The sequence below is a fragment of the Taudactylus pleione genome, unplaced genomic scaffold, assembly GCF_031769625.1.
Source record: "Taudactylus pleione unplaced genomic scaffold, aTauple2 ptg000471l, whole genome shotgun sequence".
In the NCBI taxonomy this organism is placed as follows: Eukaryota; Metazoa; Chordata; class Amphibia; order Anura; family Myobatrachidae; genus Taudactylus; species Taudactylus pleione.
Window position 1 is genome coordinate 4,763,383 of NW_028284873.1, and position 19,200 is coordinate 4,782,582.

At 45.8% G+C, this 19,200-nt stretch overlaps 1 protein-coding gene across 1 annotated transcript in view; it reads right to left on the minus strand.

The window, feature by feature from the left end:
- MYO1F (myosin IF) overlaps nucleotides 1-19,200 on the minus strand; it is a 312,887-nt gene that overhangs the window by 88,974 nt on the left and 204,713 nt on the right. The window contains exons 13-16 of the mRNA XM_088448915.1: nucleotides 16,975-17,061; nucleotides 16,521-16,688; nucleotides 14,594-14,679; nucleotides 6,259-6,340 (exon numbers count right to left, since the gene is read on the minus strand). Coding sequence (XP_088305041.1) covers nucleotides 6,259-6,340; nucleotides 14,594-14,679; nucleotides 16,521-16,688; nucleotides 16,975-17,061 — 423 coding nt within the window. The remainder of the gene's footprint in view (nucleotides 1-6,258; nucleotides 6,341-14,593; nucleotides 14,680-16,520; nucleotides 16,689-16,974; nucleotides 17,062-19,200) is intronic.

Below are 19,200 nucleotides of genomic sequence, written 5' to 3' on the forward strand. Positions count from 1 at the left end.
CCCTCATTAGCAGGCCCCCAGTAGTAGTATGCCCCCCCTTAGCAGGCCCCCAGTAGTAGTATGCCCTCCCTTAGCAGGGCCCCAGTAGTAGTATGCCCCCCCTTAGCAGGCCCCCAGTAGTAGTATGCCCCCCTTAGCAGGCCCCCAGTAGTAGTATGCCCCCCCTTAGCAGGCCCCCATTAGTAGTGCCCCCCCATTAGCAGGCACCCAGTAGTAGTAAGCCCCCCCATTAGCAGGCCCCCAGTAGTAGTATGCCCCCCCTTAGCAGGCCCCCATTAGTAGTGCCCCCCCATTAGCAGGCACCCAGTAGTAGTAAGCCCCCCCATTGGCAGGCCCCCAGTAGCAGTGCCCCCATTAGCAGGCCCCCATTAGTAGTGCCCCCCAGTAGTATGCCCCCCAGTAGTATGCCCCCCAGTAGTAGTGACCCCATTAACATGCCCCCAGTAGTAGTGGCCCCATTAACATGCCCCCAGTAGTAGTGCCCCCATTAACATGTCCCCAGTAGTGGTATGCCCCCCATTAGCAGGCCCCCGGTAGTGGTATGCACCCCCCTTAGCAGGCCCCCAGTAGTAGTATGCCCCCCTTAGCAGGCCCCCAGTAGTAGTATGCCCCCCCTTAGCAGGCCCCCAGTAGTAGTGCCCCCCATTAGCAGGCCCCCAGTAGTAGTATGCCCCCCCATTAGCATGCCTCAGGTAGTAGTATGCCCCCCTTAGCAGGCCCCCAGTAGTAGTGCCCCCCCATTAGCAGGCCCCCAGTAGTAGTTTGCCCCCCCATTAGCAGGCCCCCAGTAGTAGTATGCCCCCCCATTAGCAGGCCCCCAGTAGTAGTATGCCCCCCATTACCAGGACCCCAGTAGTAGTTTGCCCCCCCATTAGCAGGCCCCCAGTAGTAGTATGCCCCCCTTAGCAGGCCCCCAGTAGTAGTATGCCCCCCCTTAGCAGGCCCCCAGCAGTAGTATGCCCCCCCTTAGCAGGCCCCCAGAAGTAGTATGCCCCCCATTAGCAGGCTCCAAGTAGTAGTATGTCCCCCCCTTAGCAGGCCCCCAGTAGTAGTAGTAGTATGCCCCCCTTAGCAGGCCCCCATTAGTAGTATGCCCCCCCTTAGCAGGCCCCCAGTAGTACTATGCCCCCCATTAGCATGCCCCAGTAGTATGCCCCCCAGTAGCAGTGCCCCCATTGGCAGGCCCCCAGTAGCAGGCCCCCATTAGTAGTGCCCCCATTAGCATGCCCCAAGTAGTTTGCCCCCCAGTAGTATGCCCCCAAGTAGTAGTGACCCCATTAACATGCCCCCAGTAGTAGTGGCCCCATTAACATGCCCCCAGTAGTAGTGCCCCCATTAACATGTCCCCAGTAGTGGTATGCCCCCCATTAGCAGGCCCCCGGTAGTGGTATGCACCCCCCTTAGCAGGCCCCCAGTAGTAGTATGCCCCCCTTAGCAGGCCCCCAGTAGTAGTATGCCCCCCCTTAGCAGGCCCCCAGTAGTAGTGCCCCCCATTAGCAGGCCCCCAGTAGTAGTATGCCCCCCCATTAGCATGCCTCAGGTAGTAGTATGCCCCCCCTTAGCAGGCCCCCAGTAGTAGTATGCCCCCTATTACCAGGCCCCCAGTAGTAGTTTGCCCCCCCATTAGCAGGCCCCCAGTAGTAGTATGCCCCCCTTAGCAGGCCCCCAGTAGTAGTATGCCCCCCATTAGCAGGCCCCCAGTAGTAGTAGTGCCCCCATTAGCAGGCTCCCAGTAGTAGTATGCCCCCCCTTAGCAGGCCCCCTGTAGTAGTATGACCCCCCCTTAGCAGGCCCCCTGTAGTAGTATGCCCCCCCTTAGCAGGCCCCCAGTAGTAGTATGCCCCCCCCCTTAGCAGGCCCCCAGTAGTAGTATGCCCCCAGTAATGCCCCCTTACACACACACACACATTACAAAAAAAAAAAAACAACTTACCTGAATCCCCGCTCCCGCCGCCGTCCGCTCTGCTCTGCTGTACAACGCGTGGAGGGAGCCGGAAGACGGAGCTCATGAGTGAGCTCCAACCGGCTCCCTCCGTGCAGCAGCCAATGAGAGTCTGTGTGACTCTCATTGGCTGCTATTACAAACACACAGCTGCCGCTGGCGGCTGTGTGTTTGATCTGTGTAGGGCAGACCGCTATCACAGCAGTCTGCCCTACACTAGAGGAGCCCTGACGTTGGATTCTCTCGCGAGAATCCGACATCAGGAGGCTGCGGCTCAGCCTCGAACAGGGATCCCCAATGTTCGGAGCGGTTCGGATTCCACAGAATCCGAACCGCTCATCTCTAGCATTCATAAACACAAAGGTTCCCTTATACAGGTAGAGGCTCCCATATCCAAATATTACAATAAACTGCATTTTTTTTAGCACGACTGAAATAGTGAAACCTTTGCTTTCTGATGGTTCAATGTAGTTTAAGGCACAAAATTTGTAAAAATATTGTAGAAAATTACCTCCAGGCTGTGAAGAGCCGGCCCTAGGCATAGGCATTATAAGCCATTGCCTAGGGGCGACAGGAATGACCAGGGGCATCCGACGGCTCTGATGCTGCCCCCACCCGCGCGAGCCCCCCCCCCGCCTGCCGCTGCCCAGTGGTGTAACTACGGAGGGTGCAGTGGGTGCGGTTGCTAAGGGGCCTGGCAGCTTAAAGGGCCCATTGGCCCAGCGTTCGCACCCCTGCACCCTCCATTTGCTGGGTGCCCGCTGAGAGTGTGTTACCAGCGGGCGCCTGGCTCCTTCTCTCTCCCCCCCGGCGCCAGCACTGGAGCGGGGTTTAAGGTAAGTATTGTTTTTTTTTTGGTGTGTATGTGTGTGTGCGGGGGGTGCTTACTACTGGGGGCAGCATATGGGAGCACTAAAGGGGGCATTACAGGGGCCTTACTACTGTGGGCATCATATGGGGGCACTACAGGGGCCTTACTATTGGGGGCACTACAGGGGCCTTACTACTGGGGGCACTACAACTGGGAGCACTACAGGGGCCCTTACTACTGGGGGTACTTCAAGGGGCATTACTACTGGGGCACTGCAGGGAACATTACTACTGGGGGCACTACAAGGGCATTATAACTGGGGGCACTACAGGGGCCCTTACTACTGGGTGCATCATATGGGGGCACTACAGGGGCCTTACTACTGGGGGCACTTCAAGGGGCATTACTACTGGGGGCACTGCAGGGGGCATTACTACTGGGGGCACTACTACAGGGGTCATTACTTTTAGGGGAATTATTACCAGGGGGCATTGTTACCAGGGGCATTTCTACAGGGGGCATTATTACTACTGGGGCACTGCATAAGGGGTACCATTGCAGTGGGCATATACAGTATATATATACATATCTATATATACATATACAGTCAGGTCCATAAATATTGGGACATTGACAGAATTTTCTGATTTTGGCCTCTATTCACCACCACAATGGCTTTGAAATGAAACAAACAAGATGTGCTTTAACTGCAGATTTAATTTGAGGGTAATTACATCCAAATCGGGTGAACGGTGTAGGAATTACAACAGTTTCAATATGTGCCTCCCACTTTTTAAGGGGCCAAAAGTAATGGGACTATCAACTCAAAAGCTATTTCATAGACAGGTGTGGGCTATTCCCTTGTTATTTCATTATCAATTAAGCAGGTAAAAGGTCTGGAGTTGATTCTAGGTGTGACATTTGCATTTGGAATCAGTTGCTGTCAACTGTCAATATGAGATCCAAAGAGCTGTCACTATCAGTGAAGCAAGCCATTATTAGGCTGAAAAATCAAAACAAACCCATCAGAGAGATAGCAAAAACATTAGGTGTGGCCAAATCAACTGTTTGGAACATTCTTAAAAAGAAAGAATGCACCGGAGAGCTCAGCAACACCAAAAGACCCGGAAGACCACGGAAAACAACTGTGGTGGATGACAAAATAATTATTTCCCTGGTGAAGAAAAACCCCTTCACAACAGTTGGCCAAATCAAGAAAACTCTCCAGGAGGTAGATGTATATGTGTCAAAGTCAACAATCAAGAGAAGACTTCACAAGAGTGAATATAGAGGGTTCACCACAACATGCAAACCATTGGTGAGCCACAAAAACAGGAAGACCAGATTAGAGTTTTCCAAACAACATCTAAAAAAGCCATTATAGTTCTGGAACAACATCCTATTGACAGATGAGACAAAGATCAACTTGTACCAGAGTGATGGGAAGAGAAGAGAAGGAAAGGAACTGCTCATGATCCAAAACATACCACCTCATCAGTGAAGCATGGTGGTGGTAGTGTCATGGCGTGGGCATGTATGGCTGCCAATGGAACTGGTTCCCTTGTATTTATTGATGATGTGACTGCTGAGAAAAGCAGCAGAATTAATTCTGAAGTGTTTCGGGCAATATTATATGCTCATATTCAGTCAAATGCTTCAGAACTCATTGGACAGTGCTTCACAGTGCAGATGGACAATGACCCGAAGCATACTGCAAAAGCAACCAAAGAGTTTAATATAGATTTTTCATCAGGAAAATGTTTCATTTTTTTTTATAAAAAATGTATATTAAATTTGAAACGTTGAATGCACATAGAGGACTGGGACCCCCTTCTTAAAGTTTTACAGTTATATTGAGAGTGCCACCCGTTTTTGCAGTTATATTATTCATTTATCCTATTTCGGGAAGGCACCCAGGACCTGGATATTTCTTTTCAGCCAGAGTGCCGAGCTTTGCATGGAGGATTTATATATAATATATATATATATATGTGTGTGTGTAGGGGTAGGGGGCACCAGTCAAAATTTTGCCTAGGGCACCAAATTGGCTAGGGCTGGCTCTGTGTATAAAAGGTGTATATGAAACATAAATGAATTTCATGTATGTACACAAATTTTGTTTGATGAGCAAAATTATTAAAAATATTGTATAAAATTAACTTCAGGCTGTGTGTATAAGGTGTATATAAAACACAAATACATCCTGTGTTTAGACTTTGATCCCATATTGAATCTCATTACGATATGCACATATTCCAAAATACGGAATATTCTGATATCCAAAATACTGCTGGTCCCAAGCATTTTGGATATGGGAGACTCAACCTGTATGATGCAATAGGTTTTCTTTATTTCAAAATGGTTGGGCTGTGTATTCCTACACATTTTATGTTTAATTAAAACCTGTAAAAATAAAATGAATTAAAAAAAATGCATTACCAATTGCAGAATTTATTAAGAAAGCCTAAATGTGTACAATCTGGCATTTTGCTGTTTTGAAAAGTTGGAATAATGCTGAAGCAAGATTCACACATTTACTTTTAGTTCACTTTCTTGCAAATTCATAAAAAAAACCACACTTTTTTGGTCATATGTATGATGAGTGAGGAGAACATAAGTGAACTAAAACTATTTTGAAATTACAAATCTTCCCATGAGAAAACAAAGCTTAAGGAGTTACTGCTAAAATAATTACTGATATTGATGTTGGAATGTAACCAGCCCAAAAAGTACAATATAGAAAGTACTTTATTATGTTCTTAGTGGTGAAATATGCACATCAAGGACAAATGAAGTCACAATAATAATTCTCCCAAACCACACCCAGATTCCACATACACCACTCCCACATCCATACTAAGGGCCGTATTCAATTAGCGGCGAAAACGGACGTTTCCTACCAAAAAATAGGGCAATATTTTTGCCAAAAAAACAGGCAAAAATGGCAACTGGGGAAAAAAAAACTGGAGAAGAGCTTTTCTCCATCCCAGACCAGACGAATAAAACTGCAAAATCACTATTTTTGGCTAAAAATGTGGGGATTTCTTTCAGAACCCTTTGGACACTTTGAGAGATAAAGTGTAGAGAGATAAAGGGGTCTATTTACTAAGCTGTGTTAGGAAATAGAGTGAACGGAGATAAGGTACCAGCCAATCAGCTCCTAACTGTAATTTTTCAAACACAGCCTGTGAGATGGCAGTTAGGAGCTGATTGGCTGGTACCTTACCTCCGTTCACTTGATCTCCTAACAGCTTAGTAAATAGACCCCAAAGTGCCAACCAATCAGCTCCTAACTGTCATCTTACAGGGTGTGTTTGAAAAATGACAGTTAGGAGCTGATTGATTGGTACTTTCTCACTTTCTCTCACTACTTTCTCTCTCTCCAAGGCTTAGTATATCTACCCCAAAGCCATGTCCCAGTATGCTCCTAAAAATAAGGGCTATTGGGAGTTATGAGATAGTGGCTGTTTCCAAAACAGCAAATAAATGATTCAATTGACAGTACCTTGATTTTTGAGCTTGCTGTGGTCGGCCTACTTTTCTTGTCTGAATCCAGTTTCTCTGGGAAAAGACTCTGTATAAATTGACTGGACAGAAATAAACATTGTTACTCACAAGAAGGAAAATAAGGAAATACAGATTTTTTTGTTCACTACCATTTTAACTGAAACAAATACAATATCTACTATTTTGTATATATGATATTTTTAGTATAATTTATTTATATGGCACAACAAGTGTTCTGCAGCGCCTTACAAAGTACATAAACAAATAGGTGACCAGTGACTTATAGTACAATACAATGCAGTGCAGGACAAGGACATGGATAATATACATAGCTACATTAGTGACCATAACACGAGCATAAGCAACCAAGTGTTAGGTGTCCTAGTGGGGAGTAAGAATTGGATGAAAGTAAAGTTGGGAGAAGCACAAGAGGGTAGAGAGCTTACATATGAGGGCCCTGTACATATTTTTATGTGGGTTTTTTTTCAAATATCAATAAGATTTTTTATTTTATAGAGGAGTTTACCTCTTTACTGGATAAGTTTGGAAATGTAGAACAGTAGACATATATTACAATATAATGTATTACATTTTATAACTCACTGTACCATAATTTATGTCTAACTAACATTTACTATATTATATAAGGCAAATTATTTGTTTACTACATAAAGTATACCTGCATACTGAATACAGGGAATACCAGTGACAGGCATAGGCGTATTTATAATGGGCGCAGGGTGTGTGGTGCACCTAGGTCCAGGCGGCCCCCGCACTGTATTGCACACCCTGCATGTACTTACTTTGCTCCCCCTCCGCAGCGCCATATTCCCAGTGACATCTTTGGGAAGATGGAGCTGCACAGTGAAGACTCTGGCACTACTGACATCTTCCTGAATATTACTGGGAAGATGATGTTGCAGAGGAGGAGCAGGGTAAGATACGAGGTTTGGGGGCCCACTGTACAAGGGCCTCCTCGAGCATTAATACACCCCTGTTAACAGAACTAGGTTAATTGGTAACAGATGCATTAGTAGTTTAATTCTCTTTTTGTGCACATATCTTATTTAATAATAATTATAAGAAGAAAATATTATAAAGCTAAAATGCATTGTTTATTCTTAGCCTGACTTTCCAGTGCAGCTTTGTTAAAATGTAACATTATTTAGCAAGTTTTCTCCCCTGTAGCACAAGCAGCCTAACCCCATCTAGTTCACTGTTCTAAATGAATCAAGTACAGGACAAAATGATCAAATTACAAAGAATAGCATGTAATTTATCACCCTGTACAGAGCATTGGCAACTTGCTAGTCAACCTCATAAACTCTGGCTGTGCAGTTCTAAGAAGATAGAGAGAGATGTGGCTCATCCTAAACAACACGCATATAAGATGTGGGAGGTCAAAAGAAGTGTTTTGTCTCAGCGACTTGTCTCTTGTGAGCAGATTTTATTTAGAATGTTTTAATAAATGACTACTTGTGTAAGGATAATGCATTGGTGTACCAATTATTTTCCAGATCATATATTTCCAGCAGGTTGGTTATTTGGTTACAAAACGTGAGAAGTGTTCTACTTATACATGCTACACTATGGTATAAATTTACTAAGATTTGTGTCTGATTGAGGTTTGCCGATTATAAAACTCAATTTGCATCGCTGAAAATCGGATTATTTTAGGCTTCTGAAACACTCAAATTTAGTAAGAAGCGTGTTTAGTTGAGTTCATGTTTTGCGATGGTGTATCAGATCGAGATTACTCAACCGATTTTGCAGTGACTGACCTCAGCCACACACTCCCGAACAAGCAGCCTGCACATAACAGTGAGATATGTTAAGGCTGCTTGTGTGTTATACCTGTGAAAAAAGGGTTAATTTGAAAAAAAAAATGACATCGAGTCCCCCCCCAAAAAGCATAACCAGCCCTGGGCTGCTCAGCCAGTCCTGGTCTCTAAAAATATGGTGAAAAAAACTAGTAGGATCCTCCATATTTTAGGATCCAGCACTGGGCTGCTGAGCCTGTCCTGCTTTTAAAAATAGGGGGGAAAAATTTGCGTAGGGGGTCTCCCTATTTTTAAAACCAGCACTGGGCTAAAATCCAGCCGGGGTGCAATGCCACAGCCAAGGGACCCTTTCACCGGGTTACTGGAGCCAAAGCATTATCACCCCAAGCCGGGGATCTCAGGGGACGTGGGGATCCCCCGAAAAAGGGGTCCCCCTCTCCCGACCACCCCAATCTTAAGCTGAAGCCCTTGGCTCTTCCCCGCATCCTGAAGCGGTGGGTGCAGGGGTATTAGTGTTGAAATAATGTAAACTATTGTTTTTTACAGTGGAACTACAGGTGCCAGCGTGCCTGCCCTTTGGCACTTGTAGAACTACACCCGTACCCCCGCTGTAAAAAAAATAGTTAAAAAACCACAAGACACACAACGTAGATTGTACAATTTTAATGCACACACCTACACACTCACAAATACTTACCTACTGTCAGGTGTTCTGTCCCCTTCTCCATGTAGAATTCCAATGGGTTAACTGTAAAAAAAAAAAACCTATACTCACCTACCTCCTGGCGTAGATGTGGTCCTCTTCTCCAGTAGCATTCTATGAGTCTTGGCAAAACACTGCACTAGTGTAACCCCAATACATACGTTCGGGATCCCGGCGGTCAGGATATTGAATGCATCTCTATATATATATATATATATATATATATATATATATATATATATATATATATATATTAGGGATGTGCAGGCTCGGTTCTACTCGGTTCCGTTCGTTTTTTTTTTCCGAATCTTATTGGGTATCAGCTATCACGAGTTTTGGATAGCCAATAAGATTCGGTAAAAAAAAACGAACGGAACCGAGTAGAACCGAGCCTGCACATCCCTAATATATATATATACATATATACAGGGCCATAGCTAGGGTGATGCGGTCGGTGCCTCCACACAGAGCACAACATCGCTGAGGGCAGAACACCGGCTGCCCACCACCTCATGAGTCATAGAATTTTTATCTTCTTTAATCTGGCACCGGGCAGCCGCTGCTGCGCGGCCGTGGTGCCCAGCACACAGGAGTCGAACAGCCGCAGCCTCCCCGCCTCCTTCTGATGTCCCGGCAACGTATTGGGATGGGAGAGATGTCATGACATCTCCCCACCCAAGGCTCCCACAGTTCGGTGAGGAGCTGCTGGCTGCTTGTTGGGTGGGGCCGGCTGGCAAGGAGTGGCACGGTGCAGCGCTGTGTGTACCGGTGCCCAGCGAAGTGTGGACACTGGACTGGATGACAGGACCGAGGGCTTGCCAGGTGAGGTCCGGTCCAGACAGAGACTGGGGCAACAGTAATATAATTCCAAGAGCAGTGGCCAGCAGCCTGCCCCAGCCCCAGTCATTACAACTCCTAGGCTGGGTTGAATGAAGATTAAAGTTTAATGTATTCAGGAAAAAGAAAAATGTATATATATATATATATATATATATATATATATATATATATATATATATATATATATATATATATGTACGGCTCTAGTTACGGCTCTGTATATATATATATATATATATATATATATATATATATGTATGTATATATATATATATATACAATGCTGTGCACCGGCACTCCTGCACTCCGTGTCATAGGGCATTCAGCCCAATACTTGCTCCGGTGCCCTCCAAGGGGGACAGCACCCCCAAAATGTAATAGTAACAAAAGACAGGCGGCACTCAGAGTCTCAGTAAATCCAATACCCTCACCAGAGGGATTTAATAGTCAACGTTTCGAGGTGATCTACCCCTTCCTCAGGGGTCACAATATATATATTGTGACACAGTTAGGTTAGGGGGTCCCTCTCCTGGGTAGAGGACTCCTTCCTTTCACAAACAGCAGCTGGGAAACAGTACGCTAGACTGGATGCAAGTACAAGCTGGTCGGCGCCAGTCTTCATTGTGCAATGTCAGAAATAACACAAAGAAAACATAAACGTAAATCCTAGCCCTGTCGGGGCACTAACTTCACAGGTAGTTCCCTCACTACCAGAACCTGGCAGGGCCTAATGCCCTCACCAGCAACAAAAGCACAGCACAACACTTACAGTTAGGTTTTCAAGTGTCTCTGAGCAAGCTCCCTGTCTGCTCTCCCAGGTGAGGCACTCAGCCCTAAACACACTAGGCTTATATTGGCCACTCTCAGGTGGAAACCCTAACAAGTCTGTTACCAGGCTGCAAGGCCCAAAACCTGGAGCGGCCGTGGGTGGAGCCCTCCCTCTCCTCTCATCCACAACCCCCAGGTTCCAAACCGGCTTTCCAAAAAGCCGAGACTCAAGCCTGCTACACTGCAGACTTTCTCCTGGGGATTTTAAACACATAGGACAGGAATCTGGGATAAATGTCCCTGCCACAGACCACTTTACCAGTGATCCTATCACATATCCCCACCATTTGTTTCGACCTATGGGGCGGAACAACTGAAGCCCCCAAACAATGAACGCGTGACAACGCGTCTGCTTTAAACAACAGGCCCCCTGGCCTGTGTTCCACCGAAAATTTAAAAGTTTGTAACGCCCACTTTATGGCCAACGCCTCCTTCTCCACTGTGGCACCGGGTAGGCATCGAATTTTGAAACACTGTTCAACTTTCGGAAGTCATTGCAGAAACGCACACTCTTGTCGGGCTTTGGAATCAACACAATGGGACTTGACCATTCACTATGTGATACTTCAATAACCCCTAACTCTAGCATATTTTTAATTTCTTTCGACACCGATGCTCTTGGTGCTTCTGGTAACCTATAGGGCTTTAGATTAACTTTAACCCCTGGGTCAGTGATTATGTCATGTTTAACGACCGAGGTTTTCCCAGGTACGGCAGAGAACAGCACCCTATTTTTAACCAGAAACTCCTTGACCTCTCGTTGTTGAATTGCCGACAGGGTTTTTGCCACTGTCACTTCGGGAACTAAGGGCCCTGGACTTACTGGAGGGGCTCGGACGGCCAACAGTACCGTTCTATCTTTCCAGGGCTTTAACAGATTTATATGGTATATCTGTTCTGGCTTTCTTTTCCCCGGCTGGTAAACTTTGTAATTGACCTGTCCCACTCTTTCTAAGATTTCAAAGGGCCCTTGCCATTTTGCCAAAAGTTTATTTTCCACAGTGGGAACCAACACTAACACTCTGTCCCCAGGAGCAAAGCTGCGTAACCGAGCATTGCGGTTGTATACCCTCTGCTGTGCCTGTTGAGCCTGTTTCAGGTGCTCTCTCACTATCAGCACCTCTATAATAGGCAATGGAACTAGTGGTCCCTTAAAACGTGGTCTGGGAGCATGATACTGACACTCAGGGCAGGATGCGCAAAAGTCAGATACCTCTTTATGAAGCCCGGGCCAGAAAAACCTCTGCATTATTCGCTCAGTGGTTTTCTCTACCCCTAGATGACCTGCCGTTATACGACCATGGGCCAGATCCAACACTGTTCTTCTGTAGGCTTTGGGAACTATTAGTTGTTCCACAACATCTTCCCCCTTCTTAGTCACCTGATATAACCAATCCTGACACATTGCCATGTGGGGATAGGACAAAGGACTATCAGGGTCTATGGGTTTACCATCAACTACTTTTACATTCTCCCTGGCTTTTACCAAAGTAGGGTCATTCAACTGCTCCACGGCAAAGACCTCTCTTCTGACCTCTAAATCAGGCAGATGATCCACTGGCCCAACAACACTTCCCACCTCAATGGGAGGCACATCAGTTGGCGGGCCACCGTCACGCTCCGCATTCTCTAGTTCGCCAACCATAGTAGGAAAAGGGAATAACTCTGACTCAGAAGAAACTCCCTCCTCCACTATATCGACAACCTTCTCAAGTGGACCGGGGTTGTTCACTTCTGGAACAAAACGGCTTTCCCACAATTTCCAGAAGTGAGCAAAGTCTCTCCCCAATATTGCATCGTACATCAGACCAGGCACCAAACCCACAGAAACTATAGCAGAGCCACATGGTGTCTCGATGTTCACCTCGGCAGTAACATAATATCGATTATCCCCATGTATGCAGGTCACACCAACAGTTTTCCCTGTATGCCTCAAGGGGTTCACCAGCTCAGCTTTTATAAGTGTCACCAAGCTACCAGAGTCTAACAGTGCCTCTACTCGGTTGCCATCTACAGTGAGTACACACATGTGCTTATCAGTCTCAGCCTGCCGGTCAGCCGTACAGGCAGTCTGTGCAAAGAAAGACCCCCTGCGGTAGACATGAGCAGTATCACATTGTATAGGTTCAGTTGTAAGTGAACAATTAGCGGCAATATGGCCGAAGCCACCACATCGGAAACACTGAGTCATATTAATGTCTAGTCGTTTATGGGGCAAGAACCTTCCTGGCCTGGCAGGCCTGTCTCCAGGTTCTACACCCTCAGTCTTAGGTACATTCCACCGCCCAGCACCCTTCTCCCCTGGAACAGTCTTACCAGTGTCTGTGGGAGTTCGCCGGTGTGCCATCGGGGCTCGGTGGGGCATACTCATCAGCTCCTCAGCCACCACGTACCTCTCCACTAGCTCGACCAACTGGTCCGCGGTCTCAGGGTCTGCATGGCTCACCCACTTGCGCAGTGTCGCGGGTAATGATCGCAGGTACCGGTCCATCACGACCCTTTCCACGATCTGTGGTCCCGTCAGCGTCTCAGGCTGTAGCCATTTTGAGGACAGATGGACGAGGTCATGCATCTGTGAACGTGGAGGCTTGTCCATATGGAACTCCCAGCGGTGGACCCGTTGGGCACGAACAAAGGTGGTGACTCCCAAGCGAGTTAGGATCTCCTGTTTTAGTTTTTTATAGTCCTTGGCATCAGCCAGGCATAAGTCAAAATATGCTTTTTGTGGCTCCCCAGACAAAAAAGGTGCCACCAGACTTGCCCACTGCTCCTGGGGCCAACTCTCCCTTTCGGCCGTTCTTTCAAATGCGGTGAGATAGGCCTCCACATCATCGCCCGAAGTCATCTTTTGGAGGAAGTGACTGGCTCGTACGGAGTGAGTGGTGGTGGGAGGACCAGTATTAACATCTCTGGGCCGGGCGACCAGGTGCTGTACCACCTCTCTTATGGCCTGGCTGTTTTCCGCTAAGGCCTGGCGGGTTTCCTCAATGGCGACCTGTTGAAGTCTGTTAGTCTCCTGCTGAGCTCTGGTAGATTCCTGCTGAGCTCTGGTAGATTCCTGCTGAAGTTGATTTGTCTCCTGCTGAAGTTTGTTCGTCTCCTTCTGAGCTCCTGTAGCTTGGAGCAAGGCCTTAATAATTTCCTCCATTTTGTTCTGGGGTGTAGGTTGGAAGCTGAACCTTGCCTCTCTGAGCATTGGCTGACGTCTCCTCTATGGGACTTCAAGGACACAGTGTTATTTCCACACTCACAAATTGGGTGTCTGTCCCTTTAATTTTTAAACGGAAAGTTTTCCTCTCGCTGCAACTTCAGTGTGTGTGGGTGCCCGCATTCTCCACCATATTGTGACACAGTTAGGTTAGGGGGTCCCTCTCCTGGGTAGAGGACTCCTTCCTTACACACACAGCAGCTGGGAAACAGTACGCCAGACTGGATGCAAGTACAAGCTGGTCGGCACCAGTCTTTATTGTGCAATGTCAGAAATAACACAAAGAAAACATAAACGTAAATCCTAGCCCTGTCGGGGTACTAACTTCACAGGTAGTTCCCTCACTACCAGAACCTGGCCGGGCCTAATGCCCTCACCAGCAACAAAAGCACAGCACAACACTTACAGTTAGGTTTTCAAGTGTCTCTGAGCAAACTCCCTGTCTGCTCTCCCAGGTGAGACACTCAGCCCTAAACACACTAGGCTTATATTGGCCACTCTCAGGTGGAAACCCTAACAAGCCTGTTACCTGGCTGCAAGGCCCAAAACCTGGAGCGGCCGTGGATGGAGCCCTCCCTCTCCTCTCACCCACAACCCCCAGGTCCCAAACCGGCTTTTCAAAAAGCCGAGACTCAAGCCTGCTACACTGCAGACTTTCTCCTGGGGATTTTAAACACATAGGACAGGAATCTGGGATAAATGTCCCTGCCACAGACCACTTTACCAGTGATCCTATCACAATATATATATATATATATATATATATATATATCTGTGTGTGTGTGTAGCAGGTTGATCTATCAAGTATGGCACATACTGCTGGGGAAAGTATCGGTAGGTTAGTGTGTTCAGTGCTTTAGAACTTGCCATTTTAGTGTACTTCTGGCAACTTTAAGTGAATTACATATTGAGGCATTCAATGGCAAGGATAGTACAGAAAAAATAGCTGTTCAGAGAGATGTATTGTACTTACTGCTCACTGCTCTGCATCAGTTCAATAAGGTCTATAAAAAGAACATCTCGATTCCTCTCGCAGAACCCCTCAATATCATATGAGACCTGGAGAAAGAATTGCTATATGTTCAGGAATCTACCTAAGGATTAGACAGGTCTGCAATCTTTGTTGCTATACCAATACATCTGTTTCATTGCATATAATTTCTCAGTACTCATATCCATATTTTCATTGGGCCATTAAATATATTACCATATAAAATATTTCCATATATACTACACAATGTTCCCTTTAAGTTAGATTATTTCTGATCATTTACTTGTGTCTGTGTGATTATAAACTCACTTTCCACATTGTTTACTTTCCCTGGAACTAATAAAGACTGAATGCAGGTGATTTCAGAGGTGATTTATCAAATCTTGGAGAGAGATAAAGGACCTCATTCAGAGTCAGTCGAAGCAGCCGCACAGTCGTACGGGAAAAGGGGCCGGATATTCAAATGATTCCCTCGCAAGTTGCGTCACTAAGTTCGGGCCAGTAGCTGACCGACCAAGGGGAGGAAGCGGTCGGAATTAAAAAAAATACGCCCCCTTCTCGTACGCATTGCACGTAATCTCCGGGCATATAAGGATTAATCGAGACCATCAGGAACCATCGAAACTGGTCGTAGAGCCTAAGGTTGACCATACCCTCTCTTAAGCTCTACGATCATGTCAGTGTAATAACCTCCCATGTCACATGTGCCATGACGCTACTTTGTTAATTATGCACTCCCATAAACCGTATGCACTCCCATAAAACGCTGTTCGCATAATTAGGCATGCCTGCGTTCGGATCTCCACTCCCCCGTTTTCAAGCACCTTACCCTGTTACCAACCACAAACGCCTCATTCTGTTACTCAAACTACCGACCTGGCTGTGTTCAAGGAGAGAGAAATTTCTGATTGTAGCGGCTAGTTTGCACATGCGCATTGTGAACTTTACGCATGCGCAGTATAGCGAACATTGGTGGCGTACGACCGTGCGGCCGCAACGACCGCCTCTGAATGAGGTCCAAAGTACTAACCAATCAGCTGCTGTCATTTTTTTAAGTCAGCCTATAAACTGACAGTTCAGTTAGTAGCTGATTGGTTGGTACTTTATCTCTCTCCACTTTATGTCTCTCCAAGCTTTGATAGCTCTCCCCCATATTCTCAAATAAGACTGCGGTCTGGCCCAATTTACCAAGCTCCAAAATTATCTTTTAGGATCTTGAGCCTGTTTGTTAACACCGTCTGAAGATAATGTTAGTTGCTGTGTCCTTGCCGGAGAGGGATCTTCTGATCCCAACCAGACAGCCTCTGTGCTCCTCTGCTCCCCACACCAGTGGCGTCACAAGGGGGGTGCGGGCCGCACTCGGGTGTCACCTGCCGAGGGGTGACACCAAGGTGTAGACTCCCCCTCTGGTGACAGGAGCCTGGTGCTGCACTTTAGAATTACGTGCAGCACTCGGCTCTGATCACAGTGAGGGAGCCAGCACTACAAGCTCACTGGTCCCCGTGGGCAGCCTGCACCTCCTGGACCAACCGGAGACACTAAAACCAGGGTTCAGGTGCGTGGCCCAGCCCCCACATGCGAGGCCACGCCGACTAGTCCTGAGGTCCCGCCCCCTTTCTCTGGAACGCGCGGCTGTGCCGCGTTCATTCTTATACACCCACACCGGGTGCAACTGAAGGTAAGGATGCCACTGCCCCACACAAGTGCATTGTCAGAGCAGGCAGTAAAGTGATAGCCATAGTTATCACTTTACTGCACATCTCTTTGCAGGGAAAGTTTTTTCTAATTAAATACTCCATTAAAATAATTTCTTATCATAGCAATATGCGGCAATTAGGAGTGATACTTTTCTGACCCAACTGCCAGTAAGGATAAATATACCCCTAAACCTTGTATTGGAGATATTTACCTTGCCAGCATAGTGGTGAATAACAAAGCCAGAATTCCAGTTGTTGAAGTGTTCATGGGTGCCCACAGCTGCCTGGAGCTTCTGTAGTAGGGTCTGATCTGCACCTCCGCCTGTGGCATGCATAGTGGCACACACATCATCCAGCACACTCATTATACCCGGAGGGTTCTGAGAGGATAGAGGACCATGAACACAAACCAGCATCACAGTCTGATATTATATTATTCCTGTTATTACATACGTAGTCACGTTTTATTTTTATTTAATCAAAACTATTTCTAGGTGATTCCTTACATGTACATCACATGTTACGTGGGAGAAGTCCTCAGATATCTATTAATCAGTGATGTGCGGTGAGGTCAATGGCTGGGAAGGTCAATGGCTGCCTACCCTGACTACACGTCCCTGCTATTAATGTCTACTGACCCATGAACACATCAATGTCTTTACTCACCAACTTGTTCTCGATGAGGTCACATACCACCTTGTTATTGAAGTAATCAATAGGGGACCATTTTATACCTTCTGCAACATATTCTTCCTGAAAATAACATACAATAATCTGAACACACTGCTCCTGATGAACCACAACATACTGTATTTGCTCTCCTTAAGTACTGAAAGGGTTAATATGGCTTAAGCTATTTCTAATACAAATACTAATTTAAAGCCTGATGTAAGTTTCCTTCCCTTTTCTCATACTTGAAAAGCATAATTCTAGGAATCTCATTTTTTTCTGCCTTACGGTGACATGAGGGTAAATTAAATAAAGACCAATTTTGGGCGATTTGATGCTTTTCTGCAATATTCCATTGATTTGGAGATGCAGACATTTACTAAAGGCAAAACTGACGGGAATTGCATGTCAAACACAACTTTAAAGGGCAATACACTGCATTATACCATCGGTCAAACCAATGTATGCTTCACATAGGGTCTGATGAAGAGATGGACGGAGTTGCCGAGCGGCATGCAAGCGGCTGTGCAAATCCGTCCATCTCAGATGCAAATGCAGAAAAAGGTGTCAGACAGGCTTTGTTGTGATAAAGAGCTCTGGTTCATAGGCTTGTGTCTCCCTGCTATAGTATAAGCCCCCCAGCTTGTTCAGCCCAGTGACGGTTAAAAACAGTGGACCCCACGGCAGTTTTTCCCACCTGATTTTCAAGTACCAGACCAGGCTTAGAGGTCCAGGTCTGGTTATGCTTTTGGGGAGTGGGGAAAATTTGAAAAAAATAAAAATTAACCCTTTTTTTTACTCTTTAACATTATGTTAAATATCAGGAGCTGGACGCCCCCCAATAATTAACATTCTATCTCGCCGCAAGCGCTGGAGCAATTCATCGCAGTGCGGAGACAGGTGATACGAAATCAGCTGCCTCCACTAATCTTTTCACCGCAGAGTCTGACTAGGCAATGCTAGTGCACCTGTTTGAACAAGTGCTCACACCAGCACACAAAAACCCAGCATCTGGTGGAAGGAACCAATTAACCCTCTACGCGACCAATGCCATCTTAAGATGGTGAAAATTAAATGTTTTCGGAGATTGATGAATTTAGGTCCCCATACTAGCATATGGGGACAGATAAAGTACCAACAAATCAGCTCTTAAGTGTCATTTTTCAAATCCAGCCTGTAAGAGAATAGAAGCTGATTGGTTTGCACTTTATCGCTTTGATAAATCTCCCTTCGGGGTTGATGTACTAAGCCTTGAAGAGAGATAAAGGGGAAGATGCAGAAACCAACGATATCTGAAGATGGCGATTGTTCCCACAGTCAAGCTCCAAAAATATTGTATTTTTGAAGCTTGTTGAATTTAGGTCCCCATACTAGTGTGTAGGGACAGTAGGCAAGATCGGGAGTGAAAGATAAGTAGAAGATATCAGTGATATCTCCTGCATTACCTTTATAATGAATAGCCCTGATCATTCATTTCTACTGTACAAAAGTAGGTGAAAATGTTAATTTATACCTATTTTATATAAGTGATGATAAATAGCACACCAAAATCAGCACAGATCATACTAATCTGTGCAGTGCTTTGAATCTGCTGCCGAGGGCCAAATTTAATAGGGTGAGAGTTTAGAAAATGTGAGAGAAAACTCTCACATTTTCAAATCAGCCAATGTAATAAAGTAACAGAACAATGTAAACTCTCAACTAGGTGTTTTCTGTTTTGAAAATACAACTCAATGTAGTAGTGTGAGAGTTTTACTGCTAAACTCTCACATTTTCTAAACTCTATTACATATGGCCCAGACTGTCAGTGGATTTATCAATCTATTTGGCTGCAGAGTCTGTGGTAAAGGGGGCATTCTGACTGAAATTGCACACAGAAGAAACTGATGAGTATCACCATGGAAAAATAAAGACACTCAAAAATGCTACTTAGTAAATTCGTGATGTTGACCTTACAAATTTCCACCAATGTCCAGCGATTCTTAATAAATTTACCCCATGGAAAGAACTGTTCTGCTCTTGCATATATTTTTCCTTTTTATTCTGTTTATTTCCCATTGTGAATAATGGTTAATTTTTCTGAATCTCCGTGTGGGAGGACTGCCCGATATGTTGGCCATTGGATCGTACCATGTATGTGTAGCTTATGAGAGATTTAGCAAAGCTTGGAAACAGATAAAGTACCAACTAATCAGCTCTTAGGCATAAGATATATAGAGAGAG